Source organism: Acanthaster planci, linkage group LG14 (assembly GCF_054643075.1).
Source record: "Acanthaster planci isolate LZ-2023a linkage group LG14, COTS_SCS, whole genome shotgun sequence".
Lineage (NCBI taxonomy): Eukaryota > Metazoa > Echinodermata > Asteroidea > Valvatida > Acanthasteridae > Acanthaster > Acanthaster planci.
In genome coordinates, this window is record NC_141790.1 from 109,798 (window position 1) to 134,446 (window position 24,649).

At 43.5% G+C, this 24,649-nt stretch overlaps 1 protein-coding gene across 1 annotated transcript; it reads right to left on the reverse strand.

Annotated features, from left to right (window-relative positions):
* Positions 1-1,265: 1,265 nt before the first annotated feature.
* On the reverse strand, positions 1,266-23,905 carry LOC110977875 (tyrosine-protein kinase HTK16-like). The gene is made up of 12 exons (XM_022232391.2): positions 23,319-23,905; positions 22,015-22,169; positions 20,731-20,932; positions 15,849-16,092; positions 11,865-12,070; positions 10,771-11,106; positions 8,851-9,028; positions 8,118-8,320; positions 7,403-7,588; positions 6,129-6,220; positions 5,508-5,634; positions 1,266-4,967 (listed from the first exon to the last, which is right to left on the reverse strand). The coding sequence occupies exons 1-12, from the start codon at positions 23,718-23,720 to the stop codon at positions 4,761-4,763; spliced, it is 2,538 nt and encodes an 845-aa protein (XP_022088083.2). The 5' UTR covers positions 23,721-23,905; the 3' UTR covers positions 1,266-4,760.
* Between the last annotated feature and the right edge of the window lie 744 nt (positions 23,906-24,649).

Here is a 24,649-nt window from a genome sequence, read left to right on the forward strand (position 1 = left end):
CATGATTTTGAATTTCCAGTAAAAAAAACAGGCGGCGCTATTTCGGTCGGATTTTGCACTATTTCTATGGGCGCGTATTTCGTGTAGTGTAACCACTGATCTCATGCACATTATTAATGGACAGGCGCAGGTGCTGCAGAGGCACTAGGCAGGCCGTACACCTGGTGCGCCTAAGCATTTCCATAAACTGCGCAGGCGTATTGCTTGCTCAAATGGCGCCTATGGTAATTGCGCCTTTTGGGCAGAGTTATCCATCTTGCGCCTTCGGCGCTATACGATTTTTGCTAGGTATATAAACGCATAGACCTCCAGTAATAAAGTTAAAAATCGGGGGGGGGGGCTTGCACAATGTTAGGCTGGTAACCAAGCTCTCAATGTTCGAGTCCGAGCCCAGAAGGTCCAAGCCTAAGTTCACTCTAAGTCTTGGAAAATCTACTGATCTCCATAGCAACTGACAACAACTTAACAAAGAAGTCACATAGTACATGTATATAAAGAAACAAGTTTTTCATTGACTTTTGTGTCACACTTAAACAAATGATAGGCCAGGCATCTCATGCAAATGTCAGTAGGCCTACATATGTGAATAAAACGTATATTCAATGTTAGAATTCTGGAACTAATGCATATAAGCCTACTAAAGTTACTCGTCATTTTCACAGAAATGGGCCATGCACATGTACTGTAGCCAGTGAGTGTAGGCCTAGCCAGTGAGTGTAGGCGTGCACAGTGTTGATCCTAGTCCTACATGCAGGATTAGTCTCAACGTGGTCAGTCTTGTCCTTTCTCCATGGTCTCATCATTCTCAACTAAAGAACTAAGCCTATGAATTTTATTCCTGTAAAGAGTCGAATACAGACATGTAATAAAAGCAAAATCCTTTGCACTTACTCCGTCAATGTCATCACGTAGGTGTGCCAGCGATTCCTCAAAGACTAATTTCTTGATGATACACGAAGTCTCAAAAATAAGCAGATTAATGAAACCAAGCAAAGCATACAAATGAATTTTAACAAAACTTTTATCATAAGAGTTACAATCAAGTTGAAAGAGCTAGGTTTGTTTACTGATATCGTTGTGTCGTGCATTTAGTCTTAATACTTTGCAGAAGATTGACTTCCCCCTGCCATGTTGATATTTGAATATTTGATAATTTATTTGAAGGTTTTCGTAAATATTTGAAGATGTTTGCAGTGGATTGTAAAACCAGACTTCAGTTTATGTGATCCAAACTCAAGCTCAGAAAAAGCCAGACACTCTGGTAATAAGTTTTTGGTTATAATTCTTTATTACATCAACAAAAAAAATACATCTGTAAAATGCTCAAGCGAATGCTGAAATTGAGTTGAAAGCCATAGCGTCAGCTGATTCCTGTTATGCTGTGATGTAACCTGAACGATACAATTGTTCTTGGTTACCACCAAGATTCAAATTCAACAAACAAAATGTAAATTTGGTGTGCGGATATTGTTTGAGCACACATGAATGTGCGACCGTCTTGCCCATCGACACATGCTATTAGTTTTGCTTCAAATAGAGAGGAACTTGCGTCTGGGTCATTCCACGAGGTTGGGGCACAATTTGTGATGGCGTCCTTGTTACATGGGTAAGTTTTACCACCTGTCATGACCTGTAGAGTAGGTCATTTACTCTGCAAATGTAACACGCACGTCTGTATTCAGCCTTGCAAGATGTAGAATTTGGAGACCACGTGCAGGGAAATAGCTGTTCATTTTTACGGAACCCACGTAACAAAGGACACCGTCACAAATTGTGCCCCAACCATATGGAATGACTCATCTCTGTAAAAGCAAAAAAAGGTCAAAGTGCACTACAATTTAAATGATTCCTTCCCTTGCCAGCAAGAGCTACCACTTTGTATATAAAACAACTCACAGATCACTGTGGAGTCGATGGTTCGTGTTCCAGCACATCTCTGTAAAAAATTCTTAAAAGTCTGTGTTTTATGACAGGCTGCAAACATTGCTGAAAACAGCGAAACAGAAGCTCTGCTTCCACGACCACAATGGAATTTCCATGGCAAAATGTAGGAACTTCCTATACAAAATTATGGACGTTCCGCGATGGCACATTCCTTGTCCGTTATCACATATGGATGGATATTCTGTGGCATTTGCAATTCAACTGCGGACATAATTACCTTTTGAAGAGCCCCTTTTGAAGTAAGTTGAATGTGGATTTTCTGTGGCCAAATAAGACTATCAACGTTGACTCGTGCATCCAACGACAAGAATTTTCATCGGCCAAAGATTTCACATTAAATTCGCAAAATAGCCTACAGTTTAACCAAGCTACTTAGCTGGAAGTTTCCACCAACATCTAACAAGTCCCCACCCGCCTACCCCCTGAAGATCACAAAACTATACTAGATTGAAAAAAAAAACGAAAACCTGAGCATGAACAAGAACAGCATATGAAACAAACTTTTTCACCAAAAAAAAAAATAGCAAGGTTAACACTTTAAACTTTAATTACACAGTCCAAATGGTAATGAAAAAATTAACCAAAATATATATCATAAAAGAAAACAACTAAGTGTAAATCTTATTGCAATATAAAGTGCAATACCAACACAATACACAGTGGAAAAAATGTTTAACCTAAAACAATACAATTAAATCAAAATAGGATCTTGGAACATTTGACCATTCCCAAGATGAGACAATTTTGTTTTCACTCATCCTTCAATTACAACACCCAAACTACAAGGCTGTTTCCACCAACTTGAGACGAAAGATATAAACCAAACTCTCAAGGTAAAAAATAATGTACGCAGAGTTCAACCAATTACAAGTAACTCCGGTGAGAGAGGACTTTGGTATGGGTACACTTTTTAAGTATCTATTTGAAAATGCAACTGATGTTTATGAGAAAAGAAACAATCCCCAGAATAGACTGGTCGTCTATCCGATTAACCCTAAAAGAGACGGCCTTTTTCAGACCCTAATAACTCAGCTGAAATGCACCTCATCTTTTTGAAACTCGGCAAGCATGTGAAAATACTCATTTTGAGTACATCAGTGAAGGTCCCTTTCATTCTGAAATAGGGTTCTTACAGTTACGGTTGTTTGAAATTCATGGCCCCATGCATATCAGCCCACGTGCAGCGAGCACGTCAATGGAGAAAGTACGCATTTCAGGCTGATCCATCTTGGGAGAAAACCAGCGTTTCGTGGGAATGGCACGCTTGTTATGATTTTCACAAAACAAATGACCACAAGATGTTACTGGAAAACTGCTCAAGGTCTGGTGCGGGAAGAAAAAAGCATCCCACAAAAAGTCCAATAAAAATGTGGGGGGGTAGAGTTAAGTGCAAATACTACTTTTTCAAGTCACAATCCAGACAATTTGAACTTTTTTCCTAGAAAATTGAAAAGAATTCAAGGATAATCTGTGTAGGCATTCTTTTGGGAGAAATCTGAGTAGGAAGATTGGGTTTCAGCAGCGGCGCATGCAAAAATATTTATGCTTAAGTAAGTTTGCTCGTAAGTAGCTACATGAAAACAGAAAAAATGGCCTAGTTTTCTTAAAAACAAAATTTACAAGAGCTGCAAAGCCCAGCAAAAACATTCTTTTGCTATAAGATTGTCTTAAGACAAGAACAATTTCTTAGTGGAATATTCTCGTTTGTTTTAAAATCGCTTGGAAACTCAGTAATCAGAAACAATGCGAGGAAATCAAGTTAATAGAACACAGTTTTTCATGCAAGGTTTCTGTTTGTGGTTAAACATGGTAGGGGTCATGTGACCAGACTGTGCTGCATGTGATCGAAAGTTCCTTGTAGCTTATAAGATTACATGTATTTGAGATGCTCTCAGTGGTTATCAAAAATATCTGCTATTCGAGTTATATTTACAGACAGTAGCACTTCTAGAGGTAATGGCAAGCAATATATGTTAAATACAAGTTCTACTGATATTCAATACTTTATACTATATTATTTTTACAGCGCTTGTTAATAAACTATAAAGCTAATAGTTTCAGGAATTGGCTTCCAGTAGAAATGTTTCTCAATGATTGGTCCTATGAACAAGTACATGCAATAAGCCTTCTTTCATTCCAAAATAATTTGATGATAATTTGGGTTGATCGAATATGAATTTGCTGATTTTAATATCAATTAACCATTTATTGCAAAACTTGGCATCGATCCAGCAAGGCCAATGTTGAACCCATAAAACTTTTTGAACTCGTCTAAGCTGATTGAAAATCTCCGAAATAAAATCCAGTATTTTCAGAAAAGTTTCTACGAGTTAGTGTCTTTCACAAGCATAGAAAGGCTTACCGTGTGCACACGCCTTTACCTTACACCAGGCAAAAGTGACACATTTAACGACCAGCTGAAAAACCACCAAAAGTATGGCTATTTAAAAAACAAGCCAGGTGAGGAGCAATGCAATATCAACTATCGACCCCAGCTTGGGGTAAATCCTGTTACAAGTTGATATAGAAAACAGCTGTAACGCCTCGGCCTGCAAATTCCATAATGTCAATGAAAGTGAAACGAAGCTTTAACCAAATATGAAAACAGTGATCATGACGTCATGTTGACAAAGAGAGCCGGAAAATTTTGCAGCAGGAAAGAGATGGTTTGAAAAAAGTCCTTTTTCCGACCCTCCACAAGTCCACATACCCCGCACCGAAGGGTCATCACCCCTCTTCATTACTACCACACCTATAACACCTACCCCCTGGATCCCTTCACAATCCCCCTGTATTTCGTGACAGCTCGTCTCTTTTTATCTCTTTCGACTGGGCGCCTGCTTCAGACCAGCGTGGTAGAACTCCCGGTAGTCCGGGTCCTCGCTGAAAGTTTGGTTGAGCTCCATGAAGGTGGGCCGGTCCTTGGCGTTGTAGGACCAGCACTGGTGCATGATGTCGTAGACCTTGCGGGAGCAGTCTTCAGGCTGGGGCAAGCGGCCGCCCTTCTCAATCATCTGGATCACCTGGAGGGGGGGGGCAAGAAAGTAGAAGGAATCAATGACTTTTGAATTTCATGACTTTTCCAGGACTAAAATTTGACAATTTCCAAGACGTTTAATGCCATTTTGCAGAGAAGGGTAGTTTGGTATTATGAACTGGAAGACTGACATAGCCACTACTACAGCCTGTAAATTTATCCTTATTTATCCTGCAGGGCACCCACTCTGAGAACTGTTATGCTGTTGTAGTTCAAGATGGTCGACTCTGAGATCCAGTGGAACAGACAGGCTGAGAAGTGTATCACTGACACAGCCTGCTCTGCAGTAATGTCCACCGTGCTTCAAGAAGCCAATGGACATATGTCCACATGGGATGCATATCAGGATATGATAGCCTGACTGGGGATATCGTCAGGGTTTATTCAAAAGCCTTCGCTGTGCTACCTGCCTCAGCAAAGTGTGGGCTGACACACTGCACACACTTTCCAGTGCATGTGCAGCACAATACACTCATGATCAATTTTCGTTTGAATGTGCACAAAAACCAACAAGGGCGTGATTTACCTCGGCGCCCATCATGTCCCCGTACGGCTGGTCCCCGAAGGTGTACATCTCCCACAGCGTGACTCCGTAACTCCACACATCCGAGGCATGGGAGAACGTGCCAAAGTAGATGGACTCTGGTGCATACCTTAAAAGACGGAATGACTGTTTTTTCAACTAGTTTGTAGATGAAACCCTTACACTGTTTGCAATGCTGCTTGGAAAAGCAACAGGGCAATCAAAATCTCCGCATATAGACACAGCTCTATAGGGTTATGAAGGAACAGAAGATTTTGAGAAAGCCAACAGTACGAGGGTTACTAACATAATTGATTATAATGCAATATCAGGAGCAATTGTTAATCAAACTGGCAAATTTTCAGCCGGTGACATTTACAACAAGTGATTCTTGACCAGTATGGCAGCCGAAGAAACAAGTTTGAATCTTCTCCGCATTTAAGATTCCAAACGGGCAACTCATAATGCACTGGCAGGACAGTGACAACGTAAGGAAGGACGCGCCTGTAACAATGGATCAAGAAAGATTGCTCCGCAGATGCAGAGTCACCATTGGATAACACCACATGTACGGATGTAGTTTGGCAAAACTGACACTAAGCAGGGTATCATTCACAAACGTACCATTTGACAGGCCATCTACCCCCTGTTGTCGCTCGGTAATAGTCGTTGTTCTCACCGGTCGCTCGAGATAAACCAAAATCACTGATCTTGACCTGCAAGAACAAATTTCATATACAAAGTGTTAAATGGGCTATTTTTTTTACGTAAAAAAAGATAGATGATAAGTCAAAAAAATTCCCTCAAATGATGCCTTATTAACAAAAGTCTGAACACTTTCAAATTTGCTTAAAAACTGGCCCAAAAAAGTGCGTTATAAAATGTCAAGGCACTGACAATGATCACAGACTACAATTTAGTATCAAATACTGAATCAACCCTACTGTTTCACAATCCATCCAACAGATTTTTCCAAAGCCCACATACTTAGGAATCATCTCAAAATTTGTCCGCTACAAGTTGCGGACATTGTTGAGGGTTAAGCAGCGGGACTCTTAACCATCTTGTCCGCAATCTTTCCGCAATGAGGTGATTAGTTTGTTTACATATGTCCCCCTTCTGGGGTTTTGAGCACGGCTGGGCACTCAAGGACACGCTGTGTCTACGGTTCTGACAGTAAACATTGTAATAGAACAACTTATATGGAGCCACCTGTTGTGTGCACTGAGGCCAAATATAAACCAGCCATTCACTCGTCCCGGTCAAATGCAGGGCTTCTTGCGGGTGGAGTCAGTGTTGCCACCCGCAACTTGTCCCGGATGAGTTTTGAGCTCCACAAACCTTTTTATTGATCTGTTCTACAACCCCAATTCCGACAACCAGAAGGGAACATAAGAAAAACTCAGACTATGACAAGGATCTTCTAGATTTTTCCACATACAGCAGTGAAACTCAATTTCCAGCCCCCAAAAACTGACCTGCTCTGCATATCGTTCTATAAATCTGTCTTACAAACCCACGCATGTAAACCCCAATCGAACATGATGTGAGCATGCCCAGACTGCACCAAAGATCTGCCTGTAGAATCATTATGCAGCCCCCCAAACCTGACGTTCCACAGAATTCATTCAACAGCCCCTTGATTGGAAATCCTAAGGGAGCAAGTGAACACGTCAGATCGTGCCAAGGAGCTTCTAGAATCTTTCACAGATGCTAAGACTTATTCCACAGCCTCCCAAAAACTGAAGTTCGACAGATCCAATCTAGAGCCCCACCTCCTCCCCCAGACTGACAATCCGGAAGGAACACGTGAACACGCTCGGACTGCACCATGGATCATCTAGAATCACGCACAGACACTGACACTCATTCCGCAGCCCCCGACTAAAAACCCTCACCTGTTCTTTGCTCTCCAGCAGGATGTTCCTGGCGGCAAGATCTCGGTGGACAAACTTCTTGGTCTCCAAGTACATCATTCCGCAGGCGATCTGGGCTGCCCACAGCCTGTTGTTCTCTTCAGACACATACTCAGGGTGGTCTATCAGGAGGTCCAGCAGCGAGCCCATGGGCACCAGCTCTTGCACCTGTTGATGATTTAACTTCAGGGCTGAAAAACAGTGGTGTATATCCAGCTGGGGACAGGAGTTTTCCTTACAGAGACAAGTTATCTATTTCCTTCTCTTTTTTTTTGAGGAATCAAAATTGTCAACACTTTTAAGGAAACAGGGGAGATGCTTTTATGGGTAAAAACTGTTCACATTTTGACCTTCCCAAACTCAAATCCAAGATATACTGCTGCTTGGAAAAGAAGTCAAGAGATAGCACAACTGATTTTTAGAATTAGGAGGAAACAGAAGTGAAATGCTTTTAAAGAAATGAAACTTTTAGAGAGCTGTATGTAGAAGAACAGTTCTCCCTCATAAAAATTCAGAAAAAAATTAGCTTCCTTATATTCTGGTGGTTCAGGAAAAGGGCAATTCCACTGGAAGGTATGAATGTGTATGAATTGTACAATGTGTTGTTTCTTGCTCGTTGTTTCTTAGCAAATAAATCTGGTAAGCAAGATTTTTGGCCGATATGTAAATTAGGTCCCATTGGCAACATTCCGCTCACCAGCATCATGGGCGGGCCCTGAACCACACCGTGCAGCTTGACGATGCAGGGGTGGTCCAGGCCATGCATGACCCGCGCCTCTCGGATGAACTCCCGCCGGCCGGCCTGCAGGTGGTCCTGGTGCAGCGTCTTGAGGGCCACATCATGGTGCCGCCACTTGCCCTGCAGGACTGAGCCGTACTCTCCCTGGCCAATCTCTTTGCCTGAAATCAGCGACAGAGAGAGATGGAGTTGACGGGAGGCAACTTTAACAGGAGCTATTTTGGCATCAACAGGAACACTGTGCTACATGTAGTTGTAGTTACAGCCCTAGCTCAGGTCGTGTCTGACTTTTGTGTCTGGACTGGAAATCATGCATGCACCTTTTGCGAGCCGCCAGCTAGCGGCTTCATTTCCCATAGACTCGTGTCAAATTTCCAGCCACAACCAAGAATTTTGGATGCGGACTAAGATTTACTCAAAGTGTGATCCTCTGACATGAAGAGCTAAGGAGCTCGGAGAAATGTTCTCCCCGGTGAGATTAAGTCACAAGCCACGACAAACCTGACAAGGATTGAACTGTGACACTGGGATGGATTTCTCACAGTTCAGTTGCGTAACATGTACATATACTTATGTGCATTAACGTGAAACAAGGTGGTTTCTGAGTGACTTATGACTGACTTAACAACAGATCTGCTGTCTTCTGGCCACATGAGTGCCGGAAACGGTCGGGCTAGACCGGCCGACGTACCTTTGGTAATGTCCTTTGCATTGATGTAAACCATGTCGGTTTCGCCACTGGCCGCGGCTTTTGCCTGCTGCTGCTGTTGTTGCTGCTGCAGCAACTTTTGCGTGGCTCGCTTTTTGGTCTTGGAGAAGAGACGGGAGAAACCGCTGGGCCTGACAGATGGAGGGCTCCCTTGCTGATCCTGTGTCCAGGGGAGGAGGGGTGTTAAGATTAGGACTAACAGTGTCAACTACCTTAACCCTCCTATGGTTTTACAGCACAAATGTGCACAAATGCCCACAGTCACTGGTGAGCATGTAGTTTCTATATGGAACTCAAACATGCACAGGTTCAGTGTGTACACAGTAGGTTGCCAGCACAAAATGACCCAGGGTCTTTTGTGCAGTCCTCTTCACTGCATTTGGTTTACTGCACAATTATGCACATGAAACAGTGAAGCACAGTTCTTGGGCAGCACAAAAGTGCAATCTGATATTCCTGTGAGGGACTGTTGGTGCAGTGCACAACACAACACAGCTGTGCTTCTTTGAGGTGTTTACCAAATGACCCAAAGAGTGACTTCAGCATAGGAAGGTTAATGTACACGTTTGCAAGACTGCCAAAGCCGGGTTTGTATAGGACATTTTCTTCCATGGGCACGTGGAAACTTACCGCAACATTCCTTCATGTCAATCTACTGTGCATTCCAACTTGGACTTTTTTTTACCGAAACGGAACGTTTATTGGCTGTGTTAATAAGACCAGCTGATTACATTGCCTGTGCAGTACAAATCATGACGAAATTGGCAAAATCTGACAAAAAAGGACAAAATCAGACCAATTTGGCTAAATTTGCCACAAATACAATGTAGGCGTGTTATCTTGGCACACTTCACTGTGTGTGCATGGCATGCTGCTGTACTGTGCGCAGGGAGACTAGGAACCATACAACCATTTTTGATCGATCTCTGTGTAGCATAGTCTGGTTGTAGGTTTAGCAAGGTCGCGGTCAATCTACATTGTACGGAACTGTTCCCATTAGACTTTTTGCACCCCTGCTAACTTACCATGGCTGTGCCGAAATCTTCTGCAACCCTTTTTAGGCTGTCAGTTTTACATCATGATCGCGGTAAGTTGACAGGGCGGTAAGTTGACAGGGACATAAGTTTACCGTGTGTTCTCACTGGATTTAATATTGTATTTCTACAAGACAGTGGCGGTAAGTCAAACAAAAAAGGTCCAATAGGAACACAACTCAAGATGCATGTAGGCTGGGTAACCCAGGTTACAGAGCTTCAAATCCTGCTTTTTGGGTGGTCAGTTTTCTTATAGTAGTCAGCAGCAAATGCACTTCATACTTCGCTGTCTCTGGAATGCTCTGACTTCGTTGTGCATTCACAATGCCTCGAACATATGCCAATTAAAGCACACTGTGAATGGGCATCTTTCACAGCAAATGCAACTGGATCGGTTTTCTGCCGTCCATCTTTTCTATCTTTGTACGTGTACGTTCAAGTCGCCATCCCCTCATGAGTGGCCCTTAATAGACCTTGTGTTGGGTGACCTGTATCTTAAAAACACTTTACAGTTAAGGTAACTGAGATGTATTGTGTACTTTCTCTAGTGACCGCACTGTACATTACGCATTGCCAATCTATATTGAGTTTTGGATTCCAATGTGCTTGTGAAATGTTGCCGCTGCCTGTTGAAATGCATGTTGCCTGGCCCAATCATCCATTTTTTCCCCAATTTTTAAAGTTCTTTTGCTTCTTTATTTTTAAAAAATTGACCCTATGTTTACTATCCACAGGGGTTTTCTTTATTTTGGTTTGATAGATTCACACCCCAAGTAAGATTTTCTTACACGGAAATAAAGTCTGAAATCCATTCATTACAGACTGGTCTAGTGCAACAGAAGTATAACAGAAATGGTAGCAGACTCACTGGAAACGGTCCCTTCCTGGTGCCTCTGATGGAAGGACTGGAAGCTGGTCCACTGGCCGGCAGAGGAGGCTCCCGGGCTAGATCAGGGGGCCTGGGCCCCAGCGTCGGGGGCCGCTCTCCATTCCAGACAGCTCCCCTAGGGGGGTTCTGGTGAGAGGCGTGGTGGGGGTCCTGCCCAGTTCCTCCGGCGCCGGGGTACTGGTTGGGGGGCAGGCCCTGCTGGTTGATGGGGTGCAGGAGCCGCATGGGCAGGCCGTCGTCGTAGTGCATGTAGTGATCCACCAGTTGTTCGATGGTGCCGAAGTAGGGGCCGTCGTCGATGAAGAAACTCTCTCCCTGTTGGGGTTTCACCAATAAGTCCTCATGTTTAATACACCAAATGGAGGTTAGGTTGGACGATAAAGTGTGACAAAAAAGCCACGAGTTTTACCACGTCATTGATGACGGAGCATAGCTGCTCTTAATAGACAGTGTAGTAGTCGAGACCATCGGAAGACCAGACACAAGACCAGTCACAGGTAAATGGTTGAACAAGGACAAAGGAATGCTTCTGTTGCAGTTTACTTGAATAGCTTGTGACTTGAATTCGGACTGGAGGTCTTGTGTTGGTCTTGTGTGGTCTTGTGAAGGCCTTAAGTGGTCTCAACTACCGGTATGAGGCTGCTCCGGAACAAACACTGCTTACTTTAATTGAGAGCGCCTTGTTCCCGATTGGGAATATCAGTCAATGCCTTTGCACGCTGTAATTGGGGATGGCCAATTCTCAGTAGGAATGCCACAAAATCCCACACAGGGTTTACTCCATGAAGGAGCATTCCAGAGGGAACACTCCGACTTGGGGGCTGCCGAGGGCATCCAATGCTCTCCCAAGTCATCAACAGCCATGACAATGTGGTTATTGATCTTTCAATTAAACTCTTAAATCTTTTCTTGACAACTCTCGTAACAAATACACGTACGTCACAGCTTTGCATCTGCTTTGTGAAGTCACAGCGCGAAATAGCACACAGCATTCATGGTGTGCGCATATGACGGAGCATGGCTTGTGCGGTAACACAGGTTACCACAGTTTTGTCCCACTTTTTTTTTTTTACCTTCTTGTTGATTTCAAAGTTGTAGATGCTGCCGTTGGCCGCCATAGACAGCACGTAGACGCCCACTTTGTGGGAGCTGCTCCGGATCAGGAAATGGCCGTCCTTGGCCCCTTGCCTCTGGATCACCTCCATGGCCTTGTTCCGGTCCAGCAGCCCGTGGTCCCAGTGACCCCTCACGGTCTTGGGCATCAGGGGCTGGTAGTTCTCTGTCGTGGGGGAGAGCCAGGTTTGATATTATCAGTCACTGGGTCTGCTCATGGAAATATATTCGATTACCAGAATGCAAACTCTTCATTTCCCTGGGCGTAGAAATTTTGAAACTGTCCTGAGAGCAAACATCTTTTTTTTTAATTTAGAGTGCGTGTCTGTAGAGTGTAATTGGAGAGATGGAAGAAATTCAGAGCAACTCGATGGGCAAGTACAGCGTAGTAAGATACATGAAAAAGCCTCATCAAAATTCATCTGCTGTCAGTATGTGCAAGCGTTTACATTGTTTACACGAAGTAAGATAAAACATTCTTGAACTGTCTGTGCATTTTGGTCTTTTGACAAAAGGCTAATGATGCATCCAGGGCTGAGTCAATTCGAATAATTCACTATTTGAATATTTGATCTTCAATTCGATTGAATATTCGAACATTCGGTCGTACTGACTGGCAAATTGTTGATGAACAAGTCATATACAAAATCAGTTACTATAACGCACACAGTTATACATTATAATTACCTAAGCTTCTCACGTCTAGGAGTACGGAGTATCTCCAGCCGTGAATGATTTGGCAAGATTTAAGAGATGCACAACACTTCGACAATCAATTGAATATTCAGATATTTGGGACAACACCAGATGCATCATTTTAGAATATGGACAAAGATGTGCATGCAGCATTTTCTGAAGATTTGTACACAAACACGGATGCACCCAGCAAGCTTCAATTTGCTCTGCAAAGTTTGCACTCTCGCAGTTTAATGCAGCTGTGAGGGTTTGCACAACAACAGCGAAGCGAGATAAATACATGTACTAGGTCCGTATCCTGTAATCGTGTGCTTTTTTCCAAATTGCAACTTCGTCTTTCTCCTTGGACTTCTTCTCAAGCAGTTACTGCTGAAATCAGATCAAAATGTTCCCAATTTTTTGGTTTGGTTTGAGATGATTCAATGTGCCTATGGCAGGAACCTTAACGAGCTTGAGGATCTCAACTTGGTGGGACTACCGGTGCAATTGCGTAAATGACGGCCTCGAGCCCACATTGAGGACACGCCCAGATTTGGCAAGTTGCCCCTACTCAAAACAAGGAAGTGACAGCATGTCAGTGACTTCTCCAAAAGGTTCCACAGAGTGCAGAACTTTTGCTATTATGGCTGTTTCACATTCTTTACTCGAATTTGACAACCAATTTCAGGAAGTATGGAAAGGGGAATAATGCCCAACTACATGTGTCTTCACTTTGTAGGGCTGAGTCAATTCGAATAATTCACTATTCAGATATTCAACCTTCAGTTCGTCTGCATATTCAGTCGATGAACAAACCGTATACAAACTCAGCTGCAGTAACACACACAGTTGTACATTATGATCACCATAATAGCTTCTCACGTCTAGGAGTAGATGTATTTCCAGCCACGATTTAGCAAGATTTAAGAGACAAACAATACTTCTTGCCCTGTTGAAAACGTCTAATTCTTTTCAATTTTTTAATGAATAATTTACTTTTTGAACTGTTGTAAGATTTTGGTCACTTTTCATTTGAATCTACTTGAAACAAGCCTCCACAATGCAATTTTTCACATTTAAAATGAAGAAAAATTCTCCCTTCCTTTCCATGAAATTTGCATTCGCATGTTCAAATGTGGAAAAAAATATTTGATAATCGAAAGAATGCCATAAGACGCGAGTTTGGAATAATTGCCTTTCGATGTTTGTTTCCAATTTGGCAAAGCACATGCAAATGTTGACACAACACACACGCGCACGCGGATATCACAATTTGTCAGTTCAGAGTACGACATCCCATAGCCGCAATCAGTTGAATGATGAGACCCTGTTCACGATGCTGAATTTGGGCGCAATTCCAAACATGACTTAGCAACTTTTGAGTTGAAACAAGGACCTGGAATATTGTTTCTTTGAGGATAGACGGTACTCACTAAGCAAAAACTTTATCAGGTCCGTATTCGGGCACCCTTATTTCCACTTGCGGTGTGACAATGGAATTGCATTTTCAATGAACAGAATGCACGACAAATGATGGACTGTACCTTTAATCGACACATATAACTTGCCTCAACTGTGCAGGCATTTTTGTTTTTTTGGAAAAGGGGAAAACAAGGAAATCAGCTGATCAAAGGAAACGTTGCATGCCTGAACTTGACAAGAAGCGTTGTGGACACAGTCGACTATAACCTCGTGACATGACTGACATCGTGGAGGAATTTTCATTCTTCCTACATGCACATGCAAAATACATTCAGTTGTTTTTTGTTGTTTTTTTCAGGTGTTTGTGGCGATGGCACAGCTGCATGCGCTGCATTTGGGGCTTATGCGGTTTGTGCATTTCCCCCGAAACAGAGAGACTTACTAAAAAAAAATGGATGGATTTCCTGTTTCAAGTTAACACACATGTCCTCAGCCGCCCACGCCCAGTTGTCTCATAAACACACACACACGCAGAACCGATTTCATGAAACTGCTGAGCAGAGGAAACCTTTACTCGGCAAACTTTGGTCACCGGCCAAAATGACATGTGATTTGTACCGCTTAGTGACTGGCTCCCAGCTGATATTCATTTCTTTGGTATTTCTGGAATGCATGTAGGTGTACATAAATGCATTTGGACATGTGTATCACTGAAACCGATAGCGTGGGTGGACCTTGTCGTTCTTCTCTGCTGTTTGCTCTTGGTTTTGTTTATCAGGGAAAGGGCTCGTTTTGAGGAGATTTGCACTGTGCCAACGAGTCCTGGATGGTTTCTGGGTTTTTCCCCTTTACTGAAATGAGGGGTGAGAGAAAAATTGCACTATGGAGGCTTGTTTCGAGCAGATTGAAATAAAAACTGACAGAAATCTTACAACGATTCAAAAAATACTGTGAATTATTCATTAAAAAATTTAAAAGGATAAGACATTTTCGACAGGACAAGAAGTATTGTTCGTCTCTTAAATCTCGCTCAATTGTGGCTGGAGATACTCCTAGATGCGAGAAGCTATTATAGTGGTTATAATGTACATTGTGTGCATTATTGCCACTGATTTTGTTAACGGTTTAAATATCAACAATCTGCCTGGCAGTAAGACCCAATATTTGGACATTCAATCAAGGTGGAATATTCAAAAAGTGAATTATTTAAATTAATTCAACCCTATCTATTGTCTGACAAAGCTGGGTGAAACATGCTTACCCACATCTACATATTGCATACATGTCCATATGTGCAAATTTACATATTCCGAATAATGTACATGTACAACTGTATGCAATATGCAATATACAGTACATGTATATACAGTACATGTGCACATACATGTACATGTACATGCAATGTGCAATATACAGTATATATACATGTACATATGCAATGTGCAATATACGGTACATGTACATGTACAGTATATGCAATGTGCAATATACAGTACATGTATATGCAATGTGCAATATACAGTACATGTATATGCAATGTGCAATATACAGTACATGTGCAATATGTAATATAAATGGATTCCTTTAAGCTACATGCCTCTATGAAGAGAGTACATGTATTTGCACCATGCAACTGTGTACATACATGCGTATCAAAAACCAAAAGGTTGAATCATTTCAGGTTTTTCTGGACGCTCACGTTCTTGTTCAACCCCCCCTCCCCCATCCCAACTCAACTTCTGACAGCATAGAAACTGTGGGTCCTGACCCCGCCTCCTGTTTCGCATCTCTCTCACTCTCCAACCAATTCCTAATCCATGAATTCTCTCTATCGGCCCCAAACTTACTCAGTGCTCGGATGGTAACCTCGTGCTCGTAGCGCCGGGCCAGGTCCAGGGGCGTGTCGTTGTCCACGCTCCGGGGGTGGCAAGGCGCCCCAAAGCGCAGCAGCTCCTCCACGCACTTGGTGTGACCGCGCATGGCCGCCTCATGCAGCGGCACCCAGCCCGTCATGGGGTGGCGGAGGGTGGGGTCGGCGCCCCGCTGGAGAAGCAGCCTGCAGATATGGTGCAGGTCGTGGATGCAGGCCGTCTGGCGAGGATGAAATAAGATTCAATATTACTCTTCCGGCAGATAACTTTACATGACTCGACACTGTGATCACTCAGGTCTGATTATAAAGAGACTGTTTTGGTTAAGAGTCCTGCTCAAGAACGCAAAGTCAACGATTCCCACCAGTGTTCAATCCCACACACAATTTCTGCTCGGAAGTGAGTAGAAACCTGCAGAAACGAGATGAACATACAGATGTGTCAAACTCCCTTCATGATTAGTTTGGCTTCAAGAACAGCATTTTTAATGTACCAGTTTGGAATCTATACGTGTATTTTCTCAGCCCTTGAAGGTAGCTGCATGCATGCATTTATGCTCCTGGATGGAGAGAAGCAGTGGCATTGAATTTGCAGGCTTCCGTTTTTACAAGGTAATTTGGAAGAACTACCTGTGATCGGACATGTTTCTATGAAAACTGCTATACGGTTCTACAAATCAAAGAATAAAAACTTCTCGAAGAAAAGAAAATGCCGATCAAATGGCAAATGTGCAATGACTGCAGTCTGTCGAATTTAACGGGAACTCTGGATTAATTTCAGGCCCAATACTGCCGGTAGGCTGAAGCTGATATACATGTATGAATGCCTTTTTGGATCAGGACACATTTCTGAGAATTTCCAAAACAGGTGGTTCTCACGTTGCTGTTATTCTCGTTTTTTGCAGGGTGTGATCAGAGGATCTCTGCGATTGGTTGATCGTGCTGCAGTCGGTGAAATCTCGACTTATACAAGAGTCATTCCAGAAATTCGAGGTCCAAAAGTGTGACATTCTGATGTCCCTGTTACATCTGACCTTTGTTATTTGACATGGAGATTTATATCACCGGAATTGATTTCAAACTACTACTGTTTGTTTGGCAGGTAATTTGCATTAATTCATCACTCTCGGACATTAGAAAATGCGTTCTGAAAAAATCATATGTCAGATGTGACAGGGACACACGCACAAAAATGGACCCCTAATTTCTGGAATTACCCACAAGTGTGTCGGCGTTTCCCATTCACAAACGATCTCACAGAGGTGTGGAGTGAGAGAGGAAAGATCTAGTGGATTGGAGAGACATCAACAGGTGGCATCACGATTGACCAATCATCACGCAGTGTGATCCTGCAATTGTGCCCGATATATATGTCCAGCGCCTGTTTGTTTCACACGGATCTGGATCACGGTTAGCGATCCCAGAGCTGGTTCCCGCTATCCACTAGGCAGGTTCTGGTGTCAGTGAACCAACGACGGATCACTGATTGCACTGCGGATCCACGCAAAACAAACACGCCCTCAGTTTGGGGGGTGTTTCTCTTATCTCAGCTTTGTCTAGGCCTCCGGTTGCTGACTACTTCCCAAAAACCCACCAGTTTTATACATTTGAAAAATGAAGCTGAAGTTGCAGGTGACGATCTGGCTTTGGCAATGGAAGGCCCAACATGGCTGAAGTATTGAGTATTGAGTGTTGAGTATGAGTATTCCTCACAGGTTTCTGAGCTGCTGAATGTCCGTAACTTGCTGTGTCGCAGCCAGTACTAATGCTGAAACGTCTACGGGAAAGTGCTTCAGAAACAAGCCCGTCGCTCCCATAGGCGTGAGCGTTATACAGGTACTGGAAGTACAGTATGTATCAGCCCAGACATTTGATGCAACATTACTATGTAATCATCAGCCAACCTCTCTGATATCAAATGCTCTACGGATCTAATCCTACCCGTAAATGTGCATTGCACACAGACATTCGTTTTCAGAATATTGCCAACATGTGGAAGCACAGACCCGAGCTTATTGGCATGCGAACAACCTGATCAGCTCTCAAGTCTCTAGAAAAGCACTCACCAAGAAACGAAGATAAAAGTGCAAAGCGTTTCATTTCTCAAGTGGGGGAACTCCGAAATGAAGAAGGGATTCTGTTGAATGCAACATTGCCTGAATTATAAGTCAACTACTTCAATAAACATGGAGGTGCTGCAAACAATGCAATGAAACCATCATGGAAGTCTGATAGGAGAATGTACAAGTAGATACTTGTACTTTCGGTAAGTATGTGTAAATTTAACTCCCAGTTAAGGACTCGCTCAAGCCAGCTCTGCGTTGGAAAACTGGTCATTGTGAAAGAGCTCACATGCCCATTACGTTAAGAATTCCCTGTACCAAGTTCCAATCATTCAGAAGTGAAATTGCCAGATGAAGTCCACAAAATACCCAACCGACGACCTGTGACAATGACGACAGTAAAATATGACAACTTTAACTGGCTTTCGATCTGTGCTGAGAGCTGCAATGCACCCTCGCCAGTGAGACAGGCTTGTGGATGGGTAATATTTCAACTGGTCTGGTTGACGTGCCCGGTGCAGACACAAAGACTGTACATTCAAACATGAGTTGGTCCTGTTGGTTCAGGGTGTCTGACGCCTTGCGTGCACAAACCTCTGCGCGCACGCGATAAGTTCCCACCAAAGAACTGGTCAAAGCTCTGCAAAAGCACGCCCTCTCATGTTCCCACTCAAAGCAGATAGGTAACGCACTATGAGGTCTTTCCCAATGGATATGATTACATGTACATGTGAAACTAGCACCAAGTGGTGAAACTTTCACCAAGTGGTAAAAGTTGAATGAGTAAACCTCTAAAAAAAAAATCCACAATGTGGGGGGGGGAATCCTGAAATTCAGGAAACAAGTGCCACAAAGTCACACTCCTGAATAATTTGTAGAGCTTTTATTAACAAAGTACATGTACACCCCTTAAAATATCAACTGCAACCCCTACCCCTCCCCTCTGAGTCCTGGAATGTTCAGTCACAGAATTTTACTTAAAATGCCCCATCTGCATGCACATTTATATCCCCAAGTGCCCAATGCACGGCCAGGAGTGAGCCTGTCTCAGATTATCGCAAGGAAGCATTCACACTCTCCGGGGAAGCATTCCATAAAAAGGACCTCCGGTTGTGTGTCGTTCCAAAGCACGTACGACCTTTAACAAAACTTCCTCCGAGCCTCCCCTCCCTGTCACTGGCCGCCACTCATGACGGGTGAATCGCGGGGCATCACTCACTTCCCTACTGCAACAGGAGGGCACAAGGTTGGCGCTGCACGCGTACCGTAGCTCTGAATCTCGCCCGTGGGTCACTTACGAACTTGTCACTTCCCTCCAATCATAACATACGGTACCAACACCCAACCTGCTATTTTAGGAGACAGCCAGTGGGTCACATAATACGAGCATAGGGTATTATGTTGGGTTACTGCTGATATGCACATTTAATGCAGTGGCGGACCCAACATTTACAAAAAAGGGCAGCTCAGCATCTACCCTGGGGGGGAGGGGAAAGGGGAAGGTTGCCCACACGCAAGTGAAGTCGAACAACCTCGTGGGTCATACACATATTTTCAGTGAAAATTTCTGTCAACAACGCTTGATTTTGACTTAACACCTGACCAGCTGAAAAAAGTGCTGTGGCCTCCTTCCAGAACAGAATTCCTAGCCTGCGGTCACCTACAAACGAGCATTGTACGTCAAGAATTACAACCGAGGCCACCTCTTCCACAGTTACTGATTGTGGTTTACATTGTGATATCAGATTCGAACCAATGGCCAAATGGCAAACACAGGACAAGTTTGATCAAGGACGACTAATTAACTGGAGGTTGATTCATGACGTACATGTACCTGGCAAATGTGCAGTGAAGTTGAAGTGCGAACGACCCTGGTCAACCGTTGTCAGGTCATTAAGCCGAAGAGGAGAAAAAGTGGCCACAGGAAGGGCAAAATAACAAAACTAAATGGTCATTTACTAGTGACGTACTGTTTTTCTGGCATTTTTCTTATAACTGGTCCTCTGGGTACTGTGCTGTTGAAAATAGTTTATGGCAACCACCGATGCGACCAACCTCAATAGGCTGGTTGCGAATAGTTGACTAAACTAGTCCAACTATCGTCGAATAGCGTGTGTTCAATCAGCAAGAGTTGATATATGGTTAACTATGGTCCTTGATCGAACTCGCCCACATCTGCACTAGCATGAAGGAAGCACTGATTTTGAGTTGATCCAAGTGAGCCTGTGAGTTGTACTCCTCGTGAGTTCTCAGACAGAACCGAGTGTGCGGTGCATACTCGCAATAGCCCAGTATGCTGATGACGTATCACTGTGTTTCCCACAGTGCATGCTGGGATAGAATGAGGGTTGCCGCATGCCACGAGTAGGAGAAATTGTAAAACTACAATTTCCATTTGATCACAAGGAACTAAAAAAAGAAGTCAAGGCACAAGCTTACTGTTTCCAGTTGCGGAGGATAATTTCCCTGGAAGATGCAAAATGATGGTTACTTAAAACAATGTCTTTCTGAAAAAGAGATAATTGCACTCATATGCTTCTGATGACCCTCGTTCTATTCAATTCCCTGCGGTGAACACTGTGATAATTTACATCATCAGTACACAGTGCTATTAAGATCTACGCTGGCAAGGGCAAGACGGAATCTTCCATTTTGATCTCCACAATACAATATTCTCTCAACAGAAACATCATCCCCCTTCCAAAACCATCTCTGGACCCTCCAATCCACCCAGCAATGCCCATTATCACTACTTCGGTCCGCCCCTCCTGCCCAGCCACACCCACCGTCACTTACGTGGAGCGGCGAGACACAGTTGCTGTCCTTACAGTTGACGCTGGCCCCACTCTCCAGCAGCTTCTCCGCCACCTTGGCGTCCCCCAGCATGGCAGCATCGTGGAGCACCGTCTGGCCGGCCATGTTGCGGGCATCCAAGGGGCAGCAGTAAGGGCTCTGCAGGATCTTGAGGATGAGGGTCAGGTTGCCGTCCAACACAGCCCTAGAGAAACAGAAAGACCCCCCAAAAATTTGGGATTTGAGGCCGAGTTAAAAAGAATGAAGCCGTTTCTCGTCCCTTTCTGCTTTCTTTTGTCAGATTTGACTCTTTTCCTTCAGTTTATGGGTGTTTTCTTTTGGTAGATCTTGTAACATGTAATGGTGAAAATGTCTTACAGGCGCGGAAGTCTTAGCCAGAAGCCACGAAAATTAATCCACTGCCGTAACAAAAGTGCTTTCTTGAAAATGGTTCACCTTCTCCCCTTTGAAAAACAAAAGACAGACAACAAACTTTTTCACTTAGCCCACCCAGAAGTTTACAGTTGACGCAACTGAGGACCCAAAGAAGTTGCACAAAAATAAATCCAACCCTCTCAGCTCTTTCAGAATCTACCACATTTTCAAAAACTTTTAGGAGGGGGAAAAAGTGATGGCCTAAAAATGTATCAATTACTTGCAACTTGATGGAATTCTGAAAGGGACGCAGAACTTTAAAGGCTGCTAGTTTGATTATTAGTGATTTAAGAGGACACTTCGATGTAGGATGTACACTGTCAGGCTTGGCGTCATTGCACCAGACAAGAGTTCCGTATTCTGTTCATTTCTACACTTGGCATGTCAGGATTAAAAGCCAAAAAGTCTGCAGGTCACTCATCCTAAGCCTCCATTTTGATCTACAGCTGGTAGTTAAAGCTTTTTAACCCCCCCCCAAAAAAAATCAATGTTATACATGTGTGTCAATGTTCTCATCACCCCAAATGTACTGAGTTTTGTATGTCCATGATGATGCATACTGAGGACTTAAGTCCTCAGAGTCCATCAGTGAGGACTTGTGCATACAACACTGTGCACATTGCTCAAAAAGTTGAATAATGCTATGAAGCCCAAAGGTGTGCAAAATATTAAAGGAACACCCTGACGCACACTGAGGACTTCAGGGCTGTGTCTTAACAAGTTTCAATGCATCCAGGTATCCATTTTTAACACAGGCAGGTACCACTATCTGAAGATCAGTCACTGTTTATTGAAAACCCGACAACAGGTCATATGCATGTCCTCACTACAGATGTGACTCCCCCACCCTACCTGTGTAAAGGTGTGGTTCTGCCCCTCCGTCGGGCTGTGGCTGGTGGTGCCTCCCCCTTGCAAAAATCGACAAGTCTCGTTGACAAGCCATTGGCTCCTTCTACATAAAAGTTGATGAGTGCATCGAGTCCCTGAAAAAGGGGGCCATTGTCTACCTGTATGGTATAGGAAAACACAAACCCCATCAACAAAGTCAAATGGCATTGAGAAACTTTTTCAAAGGCCTTTATAATTTTAAACAAATAACTTAGTACCAATATTTCAAACTGCTCAGTTTTTGAAGAGATGTTATTCTATCCCTTAGTTTTTGATCTACGCAAACCTGACAATCTGCTCACAGCAGACTCAATGCGCCAAGGGCCTACCATTAGACAAAAAAAGACTGGAGAAAGACTAATAACCTTGATTGAAGCTGGGGCACTTGCGACATTTTTGTGACCTAGGTTGTGCCAAAACTGCGGAGGGGGGTATGTCATATCCCCACCCCCAGGGTGCCCCTCCCCTTCATTTTTTTTTACATGTCCATGTACCCTGTAAATTTTCTTATACAAGCCACAGTTCATTTTCCTCAACACACTCTGGAAAAACCTCGTGCACCCCTTCGGGACCCCTTCCCCCAAAATTGACCCTAGTTATGCCAAACAACCTACATGTGAGGCTTGAATAAAAGCAAACTTTGACCCAAAAAATCTCAGAAGTTACAGTAGCACTAATTCCAAATTCTGAGAGAGGGGCAGCAGAAGACAAAATTTAATTGTTTAAAAGGGAATTCCACATACATCACTAATTCCCCCTTGCAGTGGTTTACTAGCCATCAAAAGTGATAACATGTCCCAAAAAGTCAAATTTAGCTAGGAAAATATCAAAGTATTTACTTAGAAAACACTCCAAATTTTTCAGGCCTGTCCCATACATTTGTGCACAGGGCATCAAGTGATGTCTATGTATGGAACTCTTTCTTTCTTAATTTTTTCCCGTTTCTAGGCCTAAACACCAACTACACAGACAGCATTTCCTTAGACAGTTAAGTTTTTTCCCAAATTGAGCAAATATGTCTTCAGTGAATATGATGAGTCCACAAGGTGAGATATATTTATGTTTGGTGGCAAATATGCAGCAAACTGACTGCAGGCCCTACACTTTGATAGGCCTACATCGGCACACTCAAGACAAACGACAGAGGAACAGAGGACAACAGTACACTAAAATGACAAAAATATAGCAAAGCCTGCAGCAAATGCCAGGAAATGAAAAAGTTTACTCAGTACGGAACCTTTGCCAAGAATTGTCCAGGCTTCACTTACCTGGTAGTAGAAATCCCCCAGGCAGTGTATCTGAAAGTGCTGGGGCTGTCCGTCGTGAACAAGCGACACGACAAAGTCACCGGGCGAACTGGTGCTTTCCCGGACCAAAAACAGCCCCTCCGTGTTGCCGTTCTCCTGGAGGATGTGCACGGCCGTGTCACGCGTGATCTTGCCGTGGAACCACAACAGGCCCTTCTCCTGCTCCCGGGCGTTTGCCTTGTCCTTGATCAGGAACTCCTCCAGGGGTATCGTCTTAAGGATCTCGTCCAAGGGGGTAAGTTTCTGGCGTACGGAGTCGCAACCGACTTCCGGGTACGTTCCATACTCGTCCTCGGGCAACGAGATCGTGTAGTCCAGAGACGGCCCGCCGCTGTTGCCTTCCCGACCGCGTGAAGCAGACATCGTGTACCGAATTTCTGTGGAAGAACCTGAGCTCCACAATATCCCAAGTCACTCAGTCGACCCTCGGACGTGTTTTTATTTCTTCTGGCATGCTAAAACTTCCCTTTTAGGGGACCGAAACGAAATAAGGAACGCGCAGGCCTACGCATACTCGAGCGACCACATTTAATTTCCGTGTACTTCGGTCAGAGCTTACTGAAAGAGAAGTCAGAGGTCATTTGAAAGTGCGCCCTCAATTTTGTTAAGCAGCTCAGCTCAATGGGAACCGAAATTCGTTTTTAAAAAAAACCTCTTACTTGTTTGTTAGCAGCACCCACACACTCATGTACGTGCCAAGCTGAACTGAGCGCCCAATTCGCCACGAATTGGAGAGTTACCACTCTTCAAAAATCCAGTAAACGGCCAATAACACTTTCTAATTTTTTTCAAGTTTAAATTATAGCATCACGCATTCTAGAAAACCACGTTAGGGCTTATGTATTTGGATTATATCTTTAAAAAAAAAACAGCTGATCATCTTTTTCGCCCTTCGTATTGCCCTGAAACTCAGTAAACTTTCCTGTGTGAAGAGACGCCAGTTCGTGAGCAGTGTCGACAGAGGGAGCTATTGATAAAATCTGCAATGATAGCGCAGTTTGTTGTGACGTTATGAAACTCATTACCATCATTTCCCAGTTCCTCGGCCATTTGTTACTTTCTTCCACTTTTAATTTCACAGTTAGCTACCGATCAAGTATAATAAAATCCAGGAATTGTGCTGAGTCTGCAGCTAATGATTGCCAAGGGGACACAAGGGTTCGGCCAGGGAGTGCAGAAGAAAGGAGGAAAGTTCTTGAGCAAGACACACCCAGGCCGCTTCGTCCGTTAGGTAAACGACCCTTTTGAAAAAAAAAAAAAACCAAACATTCCTCGCCTACCCATCACACCTT

Coding starts and splice junctions, on each gene's coding strand:
- LOC110977875 (XM_022232391.2), bottom strand. CDS start 23,720: ATGTCTGCTTCACGCGGTCGGGAAGGCAACAGCGGCGGGCCGTCTCTG. Junction 11,107..11,864: donor ACTTTGAAATCAACAAGAAG/GTAAAAAAAAAA, acceptor AAACCCCAACAG/GGAGAGAGTTTCTTCATCGA. Junction 6,221..7,402: donor TGCTGGAGAGCAAAGAACAG/GTGAGGGTTTTT, acceptor TTGTTCTTGCAG/GTCAAGATCAGTGATTTTGG.